Raw genomic sequence first — 19,059 nt, forward strand, 5'->3', positions numbered from 1 at the left:
ATTCATTTCCACAACCACCAGAATAAGCTGAACTGGGGAGATAAACACTGACGTTCTCATACATTACTAACGAAATTGTTCCCAGTGGGTTGGACACCGTTAGTGTGTCCTCAGTATTTTGAAAACGAAAACACATTGAATCTCAGTAAAGGATGAGGTTTGCCAAATATCTATAAGGACTGAAACAGGATTAGAAAAAACATTTTTTTAATGAGGACTATGGTCCAGAAATACGGATACAAGATAACCCTGACGACGCTCCCAGGAGGCTTAAGTCCAGCTGAGACCCGTCGGGGCAAATGCACAAAGGATGAATAACGGTGGCCAGTATCCGGGGTGCGAGTTGATGCGGGACACAGTCACGCCTTCCAGGTCTAAGAGGCAAAGGACCTCGAGCCTCAGGAACCCACTCCGTGCCATCAGGAAGGCGCAGTTCCGGCCTCCGCCGCGCGGGGCCCCTCCACGCGGTTCTACCGGTACCCGAGGGTCGGCGGCTTCTAGGGCGGCGGCGCGGGGGCCTCGGCCGATCCCGCGGCCTCCCAGGGCTTGGGCCTCGGCGGGAGCCGGGACGCCGTGGGTTCGCCGTGGGTCGCCGCGATGTGGCGCCTCTCCACGCCCGGGAGCTCCCGGCCCTGCTGGACCAGCTGCAAGAGCTGCGCCAGGCTCACCGAGGCGGGGGCTGCGGGCGCGGGCGCGGGCGCGGGGTCCGGGCCCGAGCAGCTCCGACCGCCGGGCCGCTCCATGCCGGGCCGCTCAGCCTGACCCGCGTGCGGAGTAAACGCTTCCGGGTGGGGTGGGTGCAACCACCGTCGGAGGGAATGAAGGGGGGGTCGTAGAGCATACCAAGCCGGCCCAGAAAGGGGGGAGCACTTGAGAACCACGACCAGCTTCACGCAGAACCGCTTCACACACACGGCAAACAGCCCGCACCAGAGTCTGTAACGTGCAGTGCTTTAGAAGGAACTGGAAGGCTTGCGCAGAACAGGCCGTGCATGCGGACACGCTGATGCAGGCAAAAGGACCCCATTTGGCACACATGCATGGGCACCAAGTACAAAACTCTTTTCTTCTTGTTAAGATCTTTTTATAAGAGAGAGTGAGCGAAAAGGAGAAAGAGCACGAGCAGGGGGAGGGACAGAAGGAGAGGGAGAAGCAGACTCCCCGCTGAGCAGGGAGCCCCAAGCGGGCCTCCAGGGACTCTGGGTCATGACCTGAGCCAAAGCCCAAGGCAGATGCTTAACCGACTGAGCCCCCCCAGGCGCCCCTTCTTTTCTTTCTAAAGTAATCTTTTGGGGGGGCGCCTGGGGCCTCAGTGGCTTAAGCGACGGCCTTTGACTGAGGTCATGATCCCGGGGTCCTGGGTCGGGCTCTCTGCTCAGCGGGGGAGTCTGCTTCTCCCTCTGCCTCTGGCGCTCTCCCTGCTTGTGTTCTCTCTAAAAAATATAATCTTTTAAAAAAAAATTTTTTTTTAAATAAAGTCATCTGGGGAGGGGGGAGGGGGGATGGGTTAGCCCGGTGATGGGTATTAAGGAGGGCAGTATTGCATGGAGCACTGGGTGTTATACGAAAACAATGGATCATGGATTCCCTAACATCAAAAACTAATGATGTAGGGGCGCCTGGGTGGCTCAGTCGTTAAGCGTCTGCCTTCGGCTCAGATCATGATCCCAGGGTCCTGGGATGGAGCCCCCGCATCGGGCTCCCTGCTCAGCGGGGAGCCTGCTTCTCCCTCTCCCACTCCCCCTGCTTGTGTTCCCTCTCTCGCTGTGTCTCTCTCTGTCATAAATAAATAAAATCTTTTAAAAAAAAAAACAAAAACAAAAACTGGAGAGTCATCTCTTAAAAAAAAAAACTAATGATGTAGTGTATGGTGAGTAACATAACAATAAAATTGAAAAAATAAAGTCATCTCTTGGGGCTCGAACTCACCACCCCTGAGGTCAAAAGTCACATGCTCCACCCACTGAGCCAGCCAGGCACCCTGGGTACATACCTATTTTCACACCGGGCAGAAGTTCACACCTACAGGGACACATGCAGCTGTGGAGAGATTGCCCGTGGCCTCAGGAGAACCGGGAATAAGCGGCAGCACTGCAGAGCCTCGGGGCTCCCTCCCCGTCTCCTGCCAACCTGGTGTTCGTGGAGGGGATGAGAAAAGAGGAAGGCAGGCCAGGGGTGCCACAGTCGTCTGGCTGCTCACAAAGTCAGTGCCCGTAATTGTCAGGTTTCTAAGTTTATGGGAAGTTCGCCTCATCTGGCAAACACTGCCTTCACCATGTAATCGAAGTCGAATTACTGTTAACAGAACGAGCTGGCCACCTGTGTCTCCCGAGGTGCGGCAGAGAAGGGCTCTTTGGAGGCAGGAACACTACAGCCTTCGGTATTCCTGCCCAGAAGGTGCACTCTGAATCTAGTCCTGTGGAAATGAACAGACCAAGCAAAGTGAGAGACATTCTGCAAATGACTGGCCTGGACGCTTTATAAATGCCAGTGTCATAAATGTCTTGGGATGCCCACAAAGACGGTTATGGTAATTCTGATCAGATGGGTGACTATGTGGACTCTCTTCTGTGGCCCCTCCAGGTCCTCTCTCCACCCTTATCCACCCAGCTTCCTGCACCCTGGCATCCACAGACGTCGCAATGGGCTCCCTTAACCTCTGGCTTTGGGGTCTGGCTAGTGGGGACCCCAGCAGAAGAAAGAAGGAGAAGGAGGTCAGTGTATTTATTCCTCAGTTTCCCTCCCTCCACAATTCCCACTGGCGGCAGTGTCCCTCCAGAAGCTCTCTGGCTTTGGGGCCCTGCCATTGCTCCCTCCCCTCACCCCTTCAGGCCTGTTACCAGTTTCAGGTACAGCATGATCACTTGGGACATCCGGACATCCCTTCACCTGCCACACCTCTATAAATAGTCCCTTTATTAAATTCTCCTCAAATTTCCCAATATACACGTGTCCTCTGTTTCCTGTCCATACTCACCAATAACGGAATGGGCCCCCGGAACAGCCTCAGGCAGAATACTGAGCTCAGACTGATCATAAACTCAGAGAGTGCAGGGGAAGCCTCCTTGCCGAGGGGGCAATGCAGCCAGGTAATCCACTGCGTGCAGAGGCATCACCATTACCCAAATTCTCACTGGGGGTGGAAAGGGTGAAGTGGAGAATACTTCGTTGTTGCGGTAGGGAGATGGCAGGCGAAATGGCTGTGGTTCATATGGCTGAGGACTGGCACCAGGATGTCATCGTAAGGGTTGCCAAGTGGCAATGCTAAGTGTTCAGCCCTTTAGGGTAGCATAAGAGTATGCTAACACAAGGGCACTGATGGGGAAGGGGTGGGACTCTGAGATGAGACGGGGACGTTTGGGCAGACATGTAGTGCCTCTGTTTCCCTGGACATCGGCTTCAGGACTCTCTCCACCTCCAGTCTTCCCTGGCTCTTCTCAAATTAGATCCCAGAACAGCCTGGGCAGAGAAGTACGAGGCCCACGCTGAGAGCAGAAGGCCCAGACAGAAGGAATTACAGACCTTGCTGAACTGCCTTGGCAGGAGCCACAGCAGCGTGTGTGGGAATGGGTTCTCAGGGAAATAGACCCAGGAGGGTGGAATGTAAGGCTCCGTTTGGCCAAACTCAAGGCCATGGATGCTCATCCAGGATTTGGGATTTAATGTGTTGGCTCGAGCACCTGGGAGAGGCATTGATAGTCTGTGAGGTTGGTTAATTAAAGCCTGGACTTAATGGTAGCCTACAGTTAGTAAACTTGACATGCCAGAATTCCTCTGGCATACTGTAGAGGAAGGAATCCAAAATCTCAGAAAGGTGGGAATGCTGGATTAGATTTATTATGTGCAACCTGATTAGCCATCCTTCACCACATATTTTAAGGGGGTCTAGAAAACCCTCCCTTCGCCAAAGCATTCAGAAATGCTTTGGTGAGGGGTGCCTGGCTGGTTCAGTCAGTAGAGCCTGCAACCCTTGTGCTCAGAGTCGAGAGTTTGAGCCCCACGTTGGGTGTAGAGTGAAGAAGGAGAAGGAGAAGGGGAAGAAGGGGAAGAGGAAGAAGAGGAAGAAGAAGAAGAAGAAATGCATTGGTGAGAGCCACGCACATCCTTGACTTGCTCTGATGGCTGTCCTCTGTAGGCTGGAGATGCTGGAGGTAGTGCTGGATGAATCAGTGGAACCAGAGTCTACAATCTCATTGGGAATAATGGTATCCTGGTAGTGTAAAGGCCAAGTGGCGATGCTTAACAGCCAAAGGCAAGGTAGCTATACCACCTCCCATAAAGACATGGGCAATAGTGGTCATCCATTGGACAGAAAGATAGTCCTGTGGACCCTGGTCAGCCTCGTTCCCTCGGCACTGTAGGCCTTGGACAAGGGACCCATGGTAGCAGGGACAGAAGCTATGCTTTGGCTCAGTAACATAGCTTTCCCCTCTCTGAGGCTAATCGGGCTGTGGCCAGTGCTGAGTGCCCAACTTACTGACAGCCCAATGCTCGGGCCCTGATTGGGCACCATTCTCACCTGGTTGTGGACTGATCTGACTGGGCGCTCTTAGCGTGGAAGGACTGTGCTTTATCCTCATGAGAACAGACACATAGTCCAGGTATGAATTCACCTTCTCTGCCTCCATGGCTTCTGTCAGCACCACCGTTCTGCCAGCATCAGGCGTTCTGATGGACAGAATACCTTACTCATTGCCGTGGCATTCCACATAACATCACCTCCAACCAGGGCACGCATTTCATTGCCAAGGAAATGTATAAATGAGCTCACTCCCGAGGAATTCACTGGTCTTACCATGTGCCCTATGACACAAAAGGACCTGCTGAAAGCTCATCTAGGGCATACCTGAGATGCTACACCCTGCCGGATGCTGGCGCTATCCTGCCGGATGCAGTGTATTTTTGTTTTTTTTAAAGATTTTATTTATTTATTTAATTGACAGAGAGAGAGAGTGAGAGAGGGAACACAAACAGGGGGGAGTGGGAGAGGGAGAAGCAGGCCCCCCACCGAGCAGGGAGCTGGATGCGGGGCTCGATCCCAGGACCCTGGAATCATGACCCGAGCCGAAGGCAGTCGCCCAACCAACTGAGCCACCCACGCGCCCCATGGATGCAGTGTATTCTTTACACCATACCCATGCACAATCATATAGAGCCAAGAGGTAAGTAGGGGTAGTTGGAGGCTCCTCCCTATTATACCTCAAGTCTACAACCTACTGGAAGAATTTTTTACTACCCATTCCAATAATGGGATGGACTCAGGGAGCTTGGTGATCCTAGTACCCAAGGTAGAAATACTTCCACCATACAATAATCATAGTACTGATGAGTTGGAAGCTGAGATGGCCCCTGGCCATTTTGGTTTCTGCTGCTACTGATCCAATAGGCAGAGAAAGGCACCTCTGGAAAGTCTTGGTTGATTAGACCCAATTACTAGAGAAAATTAGGTTGCTCCTGCATCAGAGATGGGGCTAGATCTGGAGCCCAGGGGATTCACTGAGGTGTCTTTTCTTAGGTTAACAGGAAACTTCAGCAACCCAACAAAGTCAAGACCACCTAACGACTCAGACCCTATAGGAATAAAAGTTTGAGCCACCCACCCGGTAAAGAATCTGGTGCTGACAAAGGATAAGGAGAATGTCTCATTGGGGGTGAACGCAGGCAGGTGTGAGTTGCACTTAGGCCTTGTAACCCCCAGTTTTCCCCTGCTAACTTCAGTAAAGAACACTGGTGGTAGCCAACATTTTAGGTTTCAGTGGGAACGTGGTCAAATTGACATCCCCTCTCATTGATGCTGTAGCTGATGGGACACCATGTGTCCTCTGTGCTGGGGGCATGAATTTTTCATCTGGACAAAAGAGGTGGCTTCCCTGGGACCCTTTAGAACCACCCACCCACTGACACACACACACACACACACACACACACACACACCAGCCCTGTGCTCTGGGAAGCTGAACTGCATCAAAGGACTCTTACACCCTCCACTTGGATTCAGCCAAGGGGGGCAACAGCTGGGGGTCAGAATATGGGAGGATGCCCAAGTCAGGGAATTTATTCTCCCACTTCCCTAGCTGCTGGATCCACACTGACTATGTCCATTGACTGAAGGTCACAGCTATTGCCAGGCACCCTGTCCACACAGCTCTCTGTGGCTCTGGGTTCCTGTAACTGCTCCCCCCACTTCAGACCTCAGGAGCTGACACCCCACTGTTGTCAGCTCTGGGGTGCTGTTGCAGCTCCAGCAGTTCCTTGCCACCCTACCCACACCTTTATAAATAGTTCTTTTATTAAACTCTCTTCAAATTCCCCATCTGTGTTCCTGCTAGGTCCCTGGGATATCTACTATGTATTTTAGTTAAGATCAGTTTTGGCAGTGAGCATCAGAAAACCCAAAATAACAATAGTTTATTGAAGATAAATCTTTCTAAATTCTTTCTCATGTAAATTAAACTTGGTGTAAAGCAAGCCAAAGCTGGTGGTGGCTCCATGAACATTAGATCATTATATATATATATAATCTTTTAATCCTCTTTAAATTAGCATCGTAGGGGCACCTGGGTGGCTCAGTCGTTAAGCGTCTGCCTTCAGCTCCGGTCATGATCCCGGGGTCATGGGATCGAGCCCCGGGTCATGATCCCGGGGTCATGGGATCGAGCCCCGCATCGTGTGTGTTCCCTCTCTCGCTGTCTCTCTATCGGTCAGATAAATAAATAAAATCTTTAAAGAAAAAACTTATTTAAAAAAAAAAAGAGAGAGAGACAGCGAGAGAGGGAACACAAGCAGGGGGAGTGGGAGAGGGAGAAGCAGGCTTCCCGCTGAGCAGGGCAGGGAGCCCGATGCAGGGCTTGATCCCATGACCCCCCGGATCATGACTGGAGCCGAAGGCAGATGCTTAACGACTGAGCCACCCAGGCGCCCCTCAAGTGTCATATTCTAAATCACTTTTCCTAATGCTCACACCAACTCCAAAAGGATGATCTCCCTCTCCAGGACCCCACTCTACCCCTGCACACACACAAACACACACACACATTTCAGTAATGGTGTCTGTTATGCTCCAAGTCCCTTATCTGTTTGTGAGCCTGTCTGTCTCCTTTCTTGACTCCTGGGAGCATCTCTTTTTGTCTTATTATCCGCAGCCCCAATTCCTGGCATAATAAAGACACCAATAAATGACAAGGATATTTTAAGGCTTGCATAATATTTCATCATATAAAGGCACCCTAGTTTACTTAACTACTTCCTTGGGTTTGGGTTTTTTTTGTTTTTTGTTTTTGTTTTTTATATGGGAGAGAGAGTGTGCATGGGCTGGGGGAGGAGCAAAAGGGGAGGAGCAGAGGGAGAGGGATAAGCAGGGGACATGGGGCTCCACACAGGGCTCGATCCCAGGACCCTGAGATCATGACCTGAGCCCAAAGCAGACGCTTAGCTGACCGAGCCACCCAGACATCCCTAGCTACTTCCTTGTTACTGAACATTCAGGTGATTTTTATTCTGTATTATAACTCTCATGGTAGGATTTTTATCTGATCAGTGAAATAGGTGGCCCTGTCAGTATTAACTGCAAGAGACTTCTACTTGCGGGGCGCCTGGGTGGCTCAGTTGGTTAAGCGACTGCCTTCGGCTCAGGTCATGATCCTGGAGTCCCTGGATCGAGTCCCTGGATCGAGTCCCTGGATCGAGTCCCTGGATCGAGTCCCTGGATCGAGTCCCTGGATCGAGTCCCACATCGGGCTCCCTGCTCAGCAAGGAGCGTGCTTCTCCCTCTAACCCTACCCCCTCTCATGTACTCTCTCTCTCTCATTCTCGCTCTCTCAAATAAATAAATAAATCTTTAAAAAAAAAAAGAGAGACTGCTACTTGCAACTTCAGCACACGCACACACATACTGATCTGCCCCTCTTGTTGCAATCTTCTAATTGGATGGATGGGTCAGATTCACAATCAGTAATCACTTGGTTATAACCATGGTCTTTTTCCAATAAGCACTGCTACTTTTCCTTAATTCTCTTTTTCACATCCTATGTGGCTCATCTCAGTTTAGAAGGGCCCTTGGTTTTCTCTCTGTGTATTTGACCAAAAAAGGGGGAGATAGGGATAATCTGCTGTGTGCCAGGCACTCAGATGGGTACTCCAATTGGACAACCTTGGGAAAAGAACCCTGGAGAGAGACCTTTGTAAACACGTCCTCCCTGTAGTGAACTCCCAGCTCCAACCGCTTGCTACAGGGGAATCTTCAGCCCTGTTAACTTCCTTTTTCTGAGTCTCAGTTTCCCCAGCTGTAAACAGGGATGCGAACACCTGATCAGGAGGTTGTGCGGATCAAATGAGAGGTCTGTGAACAGGACCTGGCTCTTAGCAGCGGGTCAGCAAACAGCAGCTTTAATCCCAATGAGGAGCTCAGAGAAGGATTTCAGCCCTGGGATTCAAGGCCGGAGAGTCGGGGCATCCTCACCGCCCTGGGCAAGGGCATCTTTAGGATCAGCAAAACTGTGGCCTCAGAGGGAGATTCTTGGGGCTCCTGGAAGGAGGGGACCTATGAGAGAGCGAGCAAGGAAAGCTTGCAAAGCCGACCTTTGCGGGGAGCGGGGAGGCGGCCAGTGGGAGGGTAGGTGAGCAGCAGGAGATGGCCCCAGCCGGCGGCGGGCAGGGGAGGCGGCTGGCACCGGGGTCTTCTGCCTCCCCATCCCTGGGAAGGTCTTAAAACCCTAAAGAGGCCAGAGGGCTCCTTCCCCATCTGTAATGTGGTAACGGAGCCCGGGCCAGCGCCTCCCCAGGCTGGAGGGCGCGAGAGTCGTTAGGGACACCTGCCTCCCCCGCCCCCTCCGGCGGGAGCCCGCGCGGACCAAGCGCACCTGGGCGCCCGCTGCGCCTGGGAACACGTGGCGCCCCAGGCCTCCAGGCGGCGGGGAGGGAAGGGGAGGGAAGGGGAGGGAGCGCGGCCCGCGCCGCCCGGGCTCCCTCCCCGCGTCCGAGGGTGCAGTCGACACACTATTAAAGCAACCGTCCCGACGGAAATGGGGTGAGGCTGGCACCAGAATAAAGAAGTCGGGGAGCCGGGAAGAAATAAACCCGCAACACAAAAGAGATTAACAAAGAGAATGTTTCACAAATAATAGGGACAGGAAGGATTATTCAATTAATAATCGGGGGATCTTTAGATCGATTAGATCTTTGGGGGAGGGGACTGAAATTTAGATGCATATCTTGTATCCTACACCAAAATTACCCCCTGATAGAGTTATAATCGTGGTGGGGGCGTGGGGATTAAACTTCACGCGCACAAAAAGTAGCATGTATCGGTTCTCTAGACGGGGGAGGACTTTTCTAGGCTTAAAAGGGATGAGGTAATTCCCATTAAGATGGAGGCGTTGGTTCATACAAAACAGAAAACCGTCAGTTAAGGAAAAAAGTGAAATTAAAAGTAGCCAATGAATTAGGAATGGCTTCGGCAAGGGCAATATACAAGGATTGGTATGGTTGCTATGTGAAAGCGCTTACAAAATTAGTAAAACACTCGGACTGCAAGAGGGCAATAATGCAATGAAGGAAACAAGGAAATGAGAAAAGAATGTGATCAGAGAAATGTGATACCATTTTTAACTGATTAAATTAGGATTTTTGTTTTATTTTTTAAGGAATGCCAAATGCTGGTGGGGATGCCTTTCATACACTGCAGAATATAAATTAGTATAACAGGGGGCGCCTGGGTGGCTCAGTCGTTGGGCGTCTGCCTTCAGCTCAAGTCATGATCCCAGGATCCTGGGATCGAGCCCCACATTCGGCTCCCTGCTCAGCGGGAAGCCTGCTTCTCCCTCTCCCACTCCCCCTGCTTGTATTCCCTCTCTCGCTGTGACTCTCTCTGTCAAATAAATAAATAAAATCTTTTTTAAAAAATTAGTATAACAGATGTATATCAGGGAGCCTTAGAAGCACATCACTAATCATTAGGGAAATGCAGATTGAAGTGACAATGAGATAACACTTCACACCACCGGGATGGCCACTATTAAAAAAAAAAAATCACAAATGTTGGCAAGGATGTAGAGAAATTGGAACCCCTGTACACAGTTGTAGGAATACAAAATGGTCCAGCTGCTCTGGAAAACAGTATGACAGTTCCTCAAAAAATTAAAAACAAAGTTACTATATGATCTAGCAATTCCACTTCTGGGTATATATACAAAAAGAATTGAAAGCAGAGTCTTGAAGAGATATCTGTACACCCATGTTCACAACAGCATTATTGACAATAGCTAAAACATGGAAGCAACTACTGAGAAATCACCATTGAGAGATAATGGATAAGAAGCAAAATGTGTTGGGGCGCCTGGGTGGCTCAGTTGGTTAAGCGACTGCCTTCGGCTCAGGTCATGATCCTGGAGTCCCGGGATCGAGTCCCGGGATCGAGTCCCGGGATCGAGTCCCGCATCGAGTCCCGCATCGAGTCCCGCATCGGGCTCCCTGCTCGGCGGGGAACCTGCTTCTCCCTCTGACCCTCCCCCATCTTGTGCTCTCTCTCTCTGTCTCATTCTCTCTCTCAAATAAATAAATAAAATCTTAAAAAAAAAAAAGAAGCAAAATGTGTTACAGGATGTGAGGAACAAAGGCAGAAGAGAAATTATTAAATTTCCTTACTACCTACAGCCCATTGACAAGTCCTTGAAACAGGCAGAGTGACATTCCTCTAGGGACTCAATTGCTTCCAATGTTAACACTTTGCTAAGGGCGAAAGGCAATCCTAGCCCTACCACCTACCCCCAGGATCTGGTAAGTCTACTTTAACATATAAAAGTTCCTTTAGAAATTTCCTTTATCTCTAAACCCCGCAAGATACGTGTTGGCAATCAACCCCCAAGCACATGGCCCACCGATATACATCTGAAGGATCTCATGACTAAGGTTTTATTAGATGGTAATAAATGACCCTTTCCCAACAATAGCTAGCCCCCTCAAGGTCCTGGAAACCTTGCTTCCAAAATTCCTTAGAGACTTACACTATCCCTAACTCCCTCCCAACTTGAAAATGTATAATGGGCCACTCCTCATGACCCCAGTGCGGCTCTTTCTGCCCATGGGTCCTGTCCCCGTGCTTTCATAAAATCACTTTTTTGCACCAAAGACATCTCAAGAATTCTTTCTTGGCCATCAGCTTCGAACCCTAACGTCTCTTCCTACATCAGTATATACATACAATGGAATATTATTCGACCCTAAAAAAAGGAAGGAAATTCTGACACTTGCCACAACATGGTTGATGACATTATGCTATGTGAAACAAGCCAGGCACAAAAAGACAAATTCTCTATGATTCCACTTTACCGAGGTAGTCAAATTCACAGAGGCAGAAAACAGAATGGTGGTTGCCACGGGCTTGCAGGGAGAGAGAATGGAGAGTTAATATCTAATGGGGCCAGAGTTTCAGTTTTGCAAGATGAACATAATTCTAAAGATGGATGGTGGTGGGGGCGCCTGGGTGGCTCAGTCGTTAAGCGTCTGCCTTGGGCTCAGGTCATGATCCCGGGGTCCTGGGATCGAGCCCCGCATTGGGCTCCCTGCTCAGCGGGAAGCCTGCTTCTCCCTCTGCCCGCTCTGCTTGCAGCTTTCCCTGCTTGTGCTCTCTCTCTGACAAATAAATAAATAAAATCTTTAAAAAGAAAGAAAGAAATTCTGTTTTTAAACGTGTGGGTGCGAGGTGTTGTAGCAACGGGGAAATAAGTGTGCTGGGCTTTTCGGCTATCGTAAGGCCAGCCATCAGGAGATAGTTCCAGCCCTGACTGCCTCTGCCAGCTGTGTGGCCTTGAGCAGGTCACTCAATCTCTCTGAGCCTCAGTTGCCTCACCCGTGACATGGGGCCTACAGCAGGTGGGTGGCCGGGAGGACGGGCTGAATGTACGGCTTCTCGTCGGGCCTGGTGCTCTGTAGCCTGTAGATGGCAGAGCCAGCGACTGGGTGAAGGCTCGGCCGACTGGGCAAGGCAGTAGGGTGTGGGAGTGGCACCCTGAGTCCCCCAGTCCCTGGCAGGACTGGGTTTGAGGGCCAGGGTGGAGGCGGGAGGGGCTCCTCAGCGGGGGAACGGCTCTGGCTCCGTGGTGGAGCAGCTGAGCTGCAGCTGGGCCTGTGGCCTGGGAGGCAGTTTTGCGGGCGCCTCCTCCCGCAGCCCACACCTCAGGTCTGCAGCTGGGTCCTGCCTCCTCTCAGGAGGGCCATGGCCGGGACTTGGCTGCTCCTTCTCCTGGCCCTCGGGTGTCCGGCCCTGCCCACAGGTGAGCCCCCTCCCTGCCTCCCTCTCTGTGCCCCATTAGTTGGCCCAAGCCCACTCCCTAGCTCTGGTCCTCTCTGGGTAGGGGTGGGATGCGGGGAAGGCAGGAGAGAGCTCTTTGGGGTTCCTGGGGAGGGTCTCACCAAAAGCCCACCATTTCCTTCCCTATCGTATCTGCCTTCCAGCTCCCTCACTCTGGGGCCCCGAGTCCCGCTCCCTGGAGTCTGCAGTGTTGGTAGGTAGGGCAGTCACCTCTTGGAGGTACAGAGAACTAAGAGCAAGCCGATAGATGTCCAGGGAAGGTGGAGATGGGGTAGCCCGAGCGGGGACACCGGCATCATTGTGAGGTCCTCTCTTGTCCTTCCTGTCCCGGCCTCCTGCCCTCAGATTGCCCTATTCCAATAGGGCTCAGAATGCCTCATGTTCACCCCTTGCTCCCCTTCAGGGAGGCTGCAAGGTCCCTGTGATTTTCCAAGGGTGTTACCCTCAGTCCTTCAAGGATCAAGGATGGAGTCACAGGACTTGTATTTAGAGGAGGGAATTCCAGCTCCATCTAGAAGCATGTGCATGTTTGCATGTATGTGGTGGGGGAAGGTCATCTTTTTGATCTAAAACTGGCCCCCAGTATTGTCACAAGCTCTCCCTTGCTAGGGAGACAAACCACATCCATGTGGGGCAGGGAGAGCTCATGGTAAGAGGTCCGAGCTCTGAGAAGGAAGCAGCCAGGGTGAGGAGGAGCAATCCTGGGCAGCTTCATGGAGGAGGCACATGCTAAACTCAACCTGGGGAGTGTCTCTATCTGTCTCAACTGAAGAGGTTCAGGAGGTCAAGGGTCCTGGAGCTCACTCTCAGCTTTCTCTATCCCCTTCGTTTGCCCTGTCTTATTAAAATTAGTATTTTTTTTAGGGGCACCTGAGTGGCTCAGTCGGTTAAGCGTCTGCCAGAGTCCTGGGATCGAGTCCCTCATCGGGCTCCCTGCTCGGCAGGAAGGCTGCTTCTCCCTCTCACACTCCCCCTGCTTGTGTTCCCTCTCTCGTTGTCTCTCTCTCTGTCAAACAAATAAATAAAATCTTTAAAAAATAACAATAAAAATAAATAAAATTAGTTATTTTTTTTAAAGATTTTATTTATTTATTTGAGAGAGAGAGAAGGAGAGACAGTAAGAGAGTACAAGCAGGGAGGAGAGGGAGAAGCAGACTCCCCACTGAGCAGGGAGCCCGACACGGGGCTCGATCCCAGGACCCTGGGATCATGACCCGAGCAGAAGGCAGATGCTTAACCGACTGAGCCACCCAGGCGCCCCTAAAATTAGTATTGATAATAATACTTATCAACCAAGGTGTTTGACATTCATGATCTTTATTCTTCACAACAATTTTACTGGACTGGTGTTATTAACCTCATTATATTGATGCAGCAATTAAGCAGTAAATTAAGCAGACAAGTCAGGAATTTGACCAGCTCAGTCTGAGACCATGTCCCAGGCTTGATGTCATCCTTCCAAGTGGGGTGGTCTATGAGAGCAGGAATCAAAGAGCCAAGTTCAAATCCTGAGTAGGCTACTTACCATCCACATGCTTCTAGATCTGTTCTTTGACCTTCAAGAAACCTTTCCTGAGCACTCCCCTCCGACCTCCCTGTAAGATCCTTTCTTTTCTTTTTTTTAAGATTTTATTTAATGGGGCGCCTGGGTGGCTCAGTTGGTTAAGCAGCTGCCTTCAGCTCAGGTCATGATCCCGGGGTCCTGGGATCAAGCCCCGCATCAGGTTCCCCGCTTGGCGGGAAGCCTGCTTCTCCCTCCCCCACTCCCCCTGCTTGTGTTCTCTCTCTGTCAAATAAATAAATAAAATATTAAAAAAAAAGATTTTACTTATTTATTTGAGAGAGAAAGAGAGCAAGAGAGCGCGCAAGCTGGGGGCAGATGCAGAGGGAGAGGGAGAAGCAGACTCCTTCTGAGCAGGGAGCCCGACTGGGGCTCCATCCCAGGACCCTGAGATCATGACCTGAGCTGAAGGCAGCCACTTAACCCACTGAGCCACCTATGAGCCCCACCCTGGGGTATTTCTTTAGCCTGGCTGCATTTAACTCAAGGTGTGAATTTGTCTGTGGGATTTTTGTTTTTGTTTTTGTTTTTGAAGATTTTATTTATTTATTTGAGAGAGTGGGCGGAGAGGCAGAGGGAGAAGGAGAAAAAACCTCAAGCGGACTCCACCCTGAGCGCAGAGCTGACCCGGGCTCAATCTCATGACCCCAATGTCATGACCTGAACCAAAACCGTGTCGGACACTTAATCTAACTGTGCCACCCGGGTGCCTCTGTCTATGGGTTTTAATCTCTGAGATTTTATTTATATGAAAAAATATCCAACTATTCAAGAGTAACATTTTTGTTATTATATATTTTGTCATCTTTACTGAAAAAGAATAAGATTGTGGAAAATCAGGACTATCTTGGAAAATACAGGGCAGATGTTTGTAGTACCCATGTGATTTATTTTTATTTTTTTAAGTATGAAATAATACAGACACACACTTGAAATGGGTGAATTGTATAGTATATAAGTTATATCTGAACAAAGCTCTTTAAAAAATACTTTAGGGGCGCCTGGCTGGCTCAGTCAGTACAGCATGGGACTCTTGGTCTCGGGGTTGTGAGTTGGAACCCCACGTTGAGTGTAGAGATTACTTTTTTTTTTTTTTTAAGATTTTATTTACTTATTTGACAGAGAGGGAACAGAAGCAGGGGGAGTGAGAGAGGGAGAAGCAGGCTTCCTGCCAAGGGGGAGCCCGATGTAGGGCTCGATCCCGGGACCCCGGGGTCATGACCGAGCCAAAGGCAGACGCTTAACAACTAAGCCACCCAGGAGCCCCGAGTGTAGAGATTACTTAAAAATAAAATCTTAAAGGGGCGCCTGGGTGGCTCAGTTGTTGGGCATCTGCCTTTGGCTCAGGTCATAGTCCCAGGGTCCTGGGATCGAGCCCCACGTCGGGCTCCCTGCTCCGCGGGCCTCTCCCACTCCCCCTGCTTGTGCTCTTGCTCTCGCTATCTCTCTCTCTGTCAAGTAAATAAATAAAATCTTTAAAAAAATGCTACAGACCTACAAAAAAGAACTGACAATGATGCAATAAACACCTATTCATGTTCCACTCAGATTAACAAATGGTTTCAATCTTGCCATATTTGAATCAGATAAAAGAAACAAAAAGTCACAGATACATTCAAAGCCCTCTTTGATTTCATTCCAGATCTTATTTCCTTCCCTTCCTCCCCAGCGGTAACCACCCTCCTGAGGTTGGCACAACAAGGTAGTGTAAGAATTTGTTTATGCATCTGCTATCTTTCCCATGGGACTGAGTTCCCTGAGGGCAGGGGCAGTCTGCGTCAGTGTTTTACCCCAGTTCCTGGCACAGATAGGTTCAGACAGGATAGATGGGTGAGGGACGGATGGATGCCTGGAAGCATGGACAGACATACAGATGGAAAGTAGAAAGAAGAGATGTCAGAAAGACGGTTGCTGGGGAAAAGATGGATGAATAGATGGGCAAATGCAAAGAGAGAGGATGGATGAGTGGGTGGAAGGAGAGATAGATGGACAGTGGAAGCAAACCCAGATGGAAGGACAGAAGCCTATTATGAGACGCTGGCAGGGGCAGATCTAGCCCCTACAGGTGCGTGCTCTCTTACAGGTGGGGGCGGCACACCCTTCCCCTCTCTGGCCCCACCAATCACGCTGCTGGTGGATGGGAAGCAGCAGACGCTGGTGGTCTGCCTGGTCCTCGATGTCGCACCCCCTGGCCTTGAGAGCCCCATCTGGTTCTCAGCGGGCAATGGCAGCTCACTGGACGCCTTCACCTACGGCCCTTCCCCAGAGGCTGACGGCACCTGGACTAGCTTGGCTCAGCTCTCTCTGCCCTCTGATCAGCTGGCAGCCTGGGAAAACTTGGTCTGCCACACTGGGCCTGAGGCCGGCGACCGCAGCCAGAGCACACGGCCCCTACAGCTGTCAGGTGGGGACGGAGCCTGGGCCCCTGTGGATGCTCCCTGCCCCTCCCACACACTCTGGAAACAGCCTATGGTGGGAGACAGGGCAGGCTCCCGTGGGGGCATGGAGGGTGTCCCTGTGCCAACCATCTGAATGAGGTGATGCCTGGGCTCAGAGCAGGGTGGCCTCAGGGCCTTGAGTCCTGGATTTGCAACTCCTTCAAATATCCAGCCTTCAAATATCTCCTTCAAATCCAGGCTCTGATGCATGACTTCCAAAAGGTAATAACACCGCCTCCCTCCTATTACCTAGGGTTGATATCTAGATTTATGTACCTAAGGTTAATATCTATATCACCCTATCTATGGTAGAATGAACCAAATGACAATCAAATAACAAAATGCTATCATCTACTTATTGTTCACACTGTGCCGGGCATTGTTCGAGACACCTTACGTTCATGAAGGAGGTCATATTATTTTCCCAAATTTACAGGCACAGAGATGTTTAGGGGACACGTCCAAAGCCTGTTATTATTATTACTAGATGACTTACTTCCTGTTTTTGGATTATGGTAGCTTTGGTATCTTCCAAATGGGAATGTTTGTTGAATAAATGCCCTGTCTTTCAAAGAAGGCTGCTAAGAAAATCCAAGTCCTCGTCTAAAAGTGCCGAGAGACCTCAGCCTCCCCCGGGGGCACAGAATAGTGGACAGTGGGGACTGAGAAAGATCTGAGTCCCTGAGAGGAATCGTAGCAAATGGGCTCATGTTTCCCGCTGCTGGTTTGTCTGTCCATTTATGCAACTTGCCATGCACAGCTGCCCTGTGCCAGGCCTGGGGCGCAGAGCTTGGGTGGAGCGCAGAGCCCATCCCGAAAGACTCATTCCCTTCTCCTTGGCTGCAGGAGAGGCTTCCTCAGCCAGGACCTGCCTCTGGGAGCGTCTCAGGGGTGAGTATTGGGGACCGGGATCTTGAGCCCCGTTTGGGTCTGGCCTGATGGTCCCACTGGCGTGTGTTTGTTGGGGTGGGGGGCCTTGGTGGGTGTTCCCTGAAGAGGCTGCCTTGCTGGGTTGGGGCACTGACAAGCCTGGCCTTCAGTCTACCCATGGATAAATGAGAGTGGATCCTCTGACCCCAGACTAATTCCTGGACACTAGTTGAAAAGTGTAGGTGACAGCTAACAGAAGGTTCCATGAAGCTCTCCTTGGGCAGCCCAGATGGGTGGTGTCAACGTCAGAGCCTTGGGAGACTGTCTGGGTGGTGGACAGTCCCACCACCCACCGGACAGACAGAGTCCTAGTCGGGTTCTACTTCCTCACCACGCAGAGAATATGGGGCTGCTTACTCTCTGCGCCAGATGCTACTTTCTGCTTGGCCTGCACCCCCCTGGTTTGGGGGGAATAAAATAAAATGAAGGCTAGGAAGGTATGTGTTATTACTATCAGGTAGAGCTGAGGGTAGACACCAGGGAGGACTTCCCTCGGCTCCGGGGCACGGCGGGGAGGAGGACCTGCGCGGGCGGAGGACAAGGCCCCTACTCCCCGGAGAACCTTCTCGAGCGGGAGGGGTTGAAGCCGGCCTCCACGCCCCTGACGGCTCGTCTTCCTCTCGCAGGGATGCGGGGCCAGGCGCTGCGGCTGGGGGCGTTGCGGCTGCTGCTCTTCAAGCTGCTGCTGTTGGACGTGCTCCTGACCTGCAGCCGGCTCCGCGCCGCGCCGTGCGCGCGGGGGGACCCCGGGCTCCCGCGCCCCGCACGGGCCCGCAGCCCCACCGCCGGCTCCCGCAGCCCCCGCCGCCCGGCTTGGCGGCCGAGCCGGGGGGGCCGCGGGCCAGGAGCCCCGGAGCCCAGTCCGGGAGGAGGGGACGCTCTCTACCCACCGAGCTTGGGCCTGGTGCTCATGAGCCCCCCCGTATTCCTTCCTTAAGCCTTGCGGTATTTGTGTGTGACGTGCCTCCTCCCGCAGATGGAAGTTTCTGGTGCTGGGCTCTGTCTCCCGCCTCGGACTGAGGCCTTCTGAGGGAGGAGGGTGGTGTGCCACGGGTACTGGGACATTTGAGATGCAGAGAACTGAGAACAATTAAAGGAGAACTTAAATGACGCAAATGAAACACTGGAATTCATGTCTGCCCTGGGAGGAGGGAATTTGGCAGATTTTGAAAAGGCAGAAATCCTGGAGGGCTCCCTTGAGGAAGAGGTTCCTGCGGGTGAGACTCGGAACTGCAGAGTGATCCTGGAGTTTGGGGAGGACGCTGTCCTACCTCTGTCTCCCTCTCCCACAGCCAGGCATGAGAAGAGCCCGCCCTCCCCGGCTCCTCACCTTGGCCCAGTTTCTGCCAGAGGTCAGGATGAGGAGCCCTGGAAGCCAGGAAGGTGGGGTGCTGGGCCCGATGTGAAGCTTTGTACAGACTTGACAGAAATGAACGGGGGCCAGGATCCCAGGGTAACAGGATCACGTACAATGCCAAGAGTATGGATGTTAATTCCAAACCTACACCTTATTAAGCAATTAGGGGTCATTATTCATTTAACAAATATTCATTGAGCATCAACCCTGAACCAGGCACTAACGAGATTCTTTGTTTTCTTTCTTTTTTTTTTTTTTTAAGATTTTATTTATTTATTTGACAGAGAGAGAGCACACAAGCAGGGGGAGCAGCAGGCAGAGGGAGAGGGAGAAGCAGGCTTCCCATGGAGCAGGGAGCCTGATGTGGGGCTCAATCCCAGGACCCCTGGATCATGACCTGAGCCGAAGGCAGACGCTTAACCGACTGAGCCACCCAGGCGCCCCTCTTTTGTTTCCTAAAGAGAGC

At 51.4% G+C, this 19,059-nt stretch overlaps 2 protein-coding genes across 2 annotated transcripts; one reads left to right on the forward strand and one right to left on the reverse strand.

Annotated features, from left to right (window-relative positions):
- Positions 1 to 190: 190 nt before the first annotated feature.
- On the reverse strand, positions 191 to 1,082 carry CUNH6orf226 (chromosome unknown C6orf226 homolog). Its single transcript, XM_045869993.3, has one exon. It carries the CDS (start codon positions 741 to 743, stop codon positions 498 to 500), a length of 246 nt encoding a protein of 81 aa, XP_045725949.1. The 5' UTR covers positions 744 to 1,082; the 3' UTR covers positions 191 to 497.
- Positions 1,083 to 12,211: 11,129 nt separating this feature from the next.
- PTCRA (pre T cell antigen receptor alpha) lies at positions 12,212 to 18,173 on the forward strand. Its single transcript, XM_045869991.1, has 5 exons — positions 12,212 to 12,269; positions 15,538 to 15,570; positions 15,952 to 16,272; positions 17,153 to 17,197; positions 17,863 to 18,173. The coding sequence occupies exons 1-5, from the start codon at positions 12,212 to 12,214 to the stop codon at positions 18,171 to 18,173; spliced, it is 768 nt and encodes a 255-aa protein (XP_045725947.1).
- The last annotated feature ends 886 nt before the right edge of the window (positions 18,174 to 19,059 follow it).

Source organism: Mirounga angustirostris, unplaced genomic scaffold, assembly GCF_029215605.1.
Source record: "Mirounga angustirostris isolate CCGP_5_RB_7025 unplaced genomic scaffold, mMirAng1.0.hap1 SCAF_8, whole genome shotgun sequence".
Lineage (NCBI taxonomy): Eukaryota > Metazoa > Chordata > Mammalia > Carnivora > Phocidae > Mirounga > Mirounga angustirostris.

What these genes read in the sequence shown, in the direction of transcription:
- PTCRA (XM_045869991.1), top strand. Translation starts at nt 12,212, where the DNA reads ATGGCCGGGACTTGGCTGCTCCTTCTCCTGGCCCTCGGGTGTCCGGCC. An exon ending in ACGGCCCCTACAGCTGTCAG is followed by an intron (nt 16,273 to 17,152) that starts GTGGGGACGGAG and finishes CCTTGGCTGCAG; the next exon opens with GAGAGGCTTCCTCAGCCAGG. An exon ending in CCTCTGGGAGCGTCTCAGGG is followed by an intron (nt 17,198 to 17,862) that starts GTGAGTATTGGG and finishes TTCCTCTCGCAG; the next exon opens with GGATGCGGGGCCAGGCGCTG.
- CUNH6orf226 (XM_045869993.3), bottom strand. Translation starts at nt 743, where the DNA reads ATGGAGCGGCCCGGCGGTCGGAGCTGCTCGGGCCCGGACCCCGCGCCC.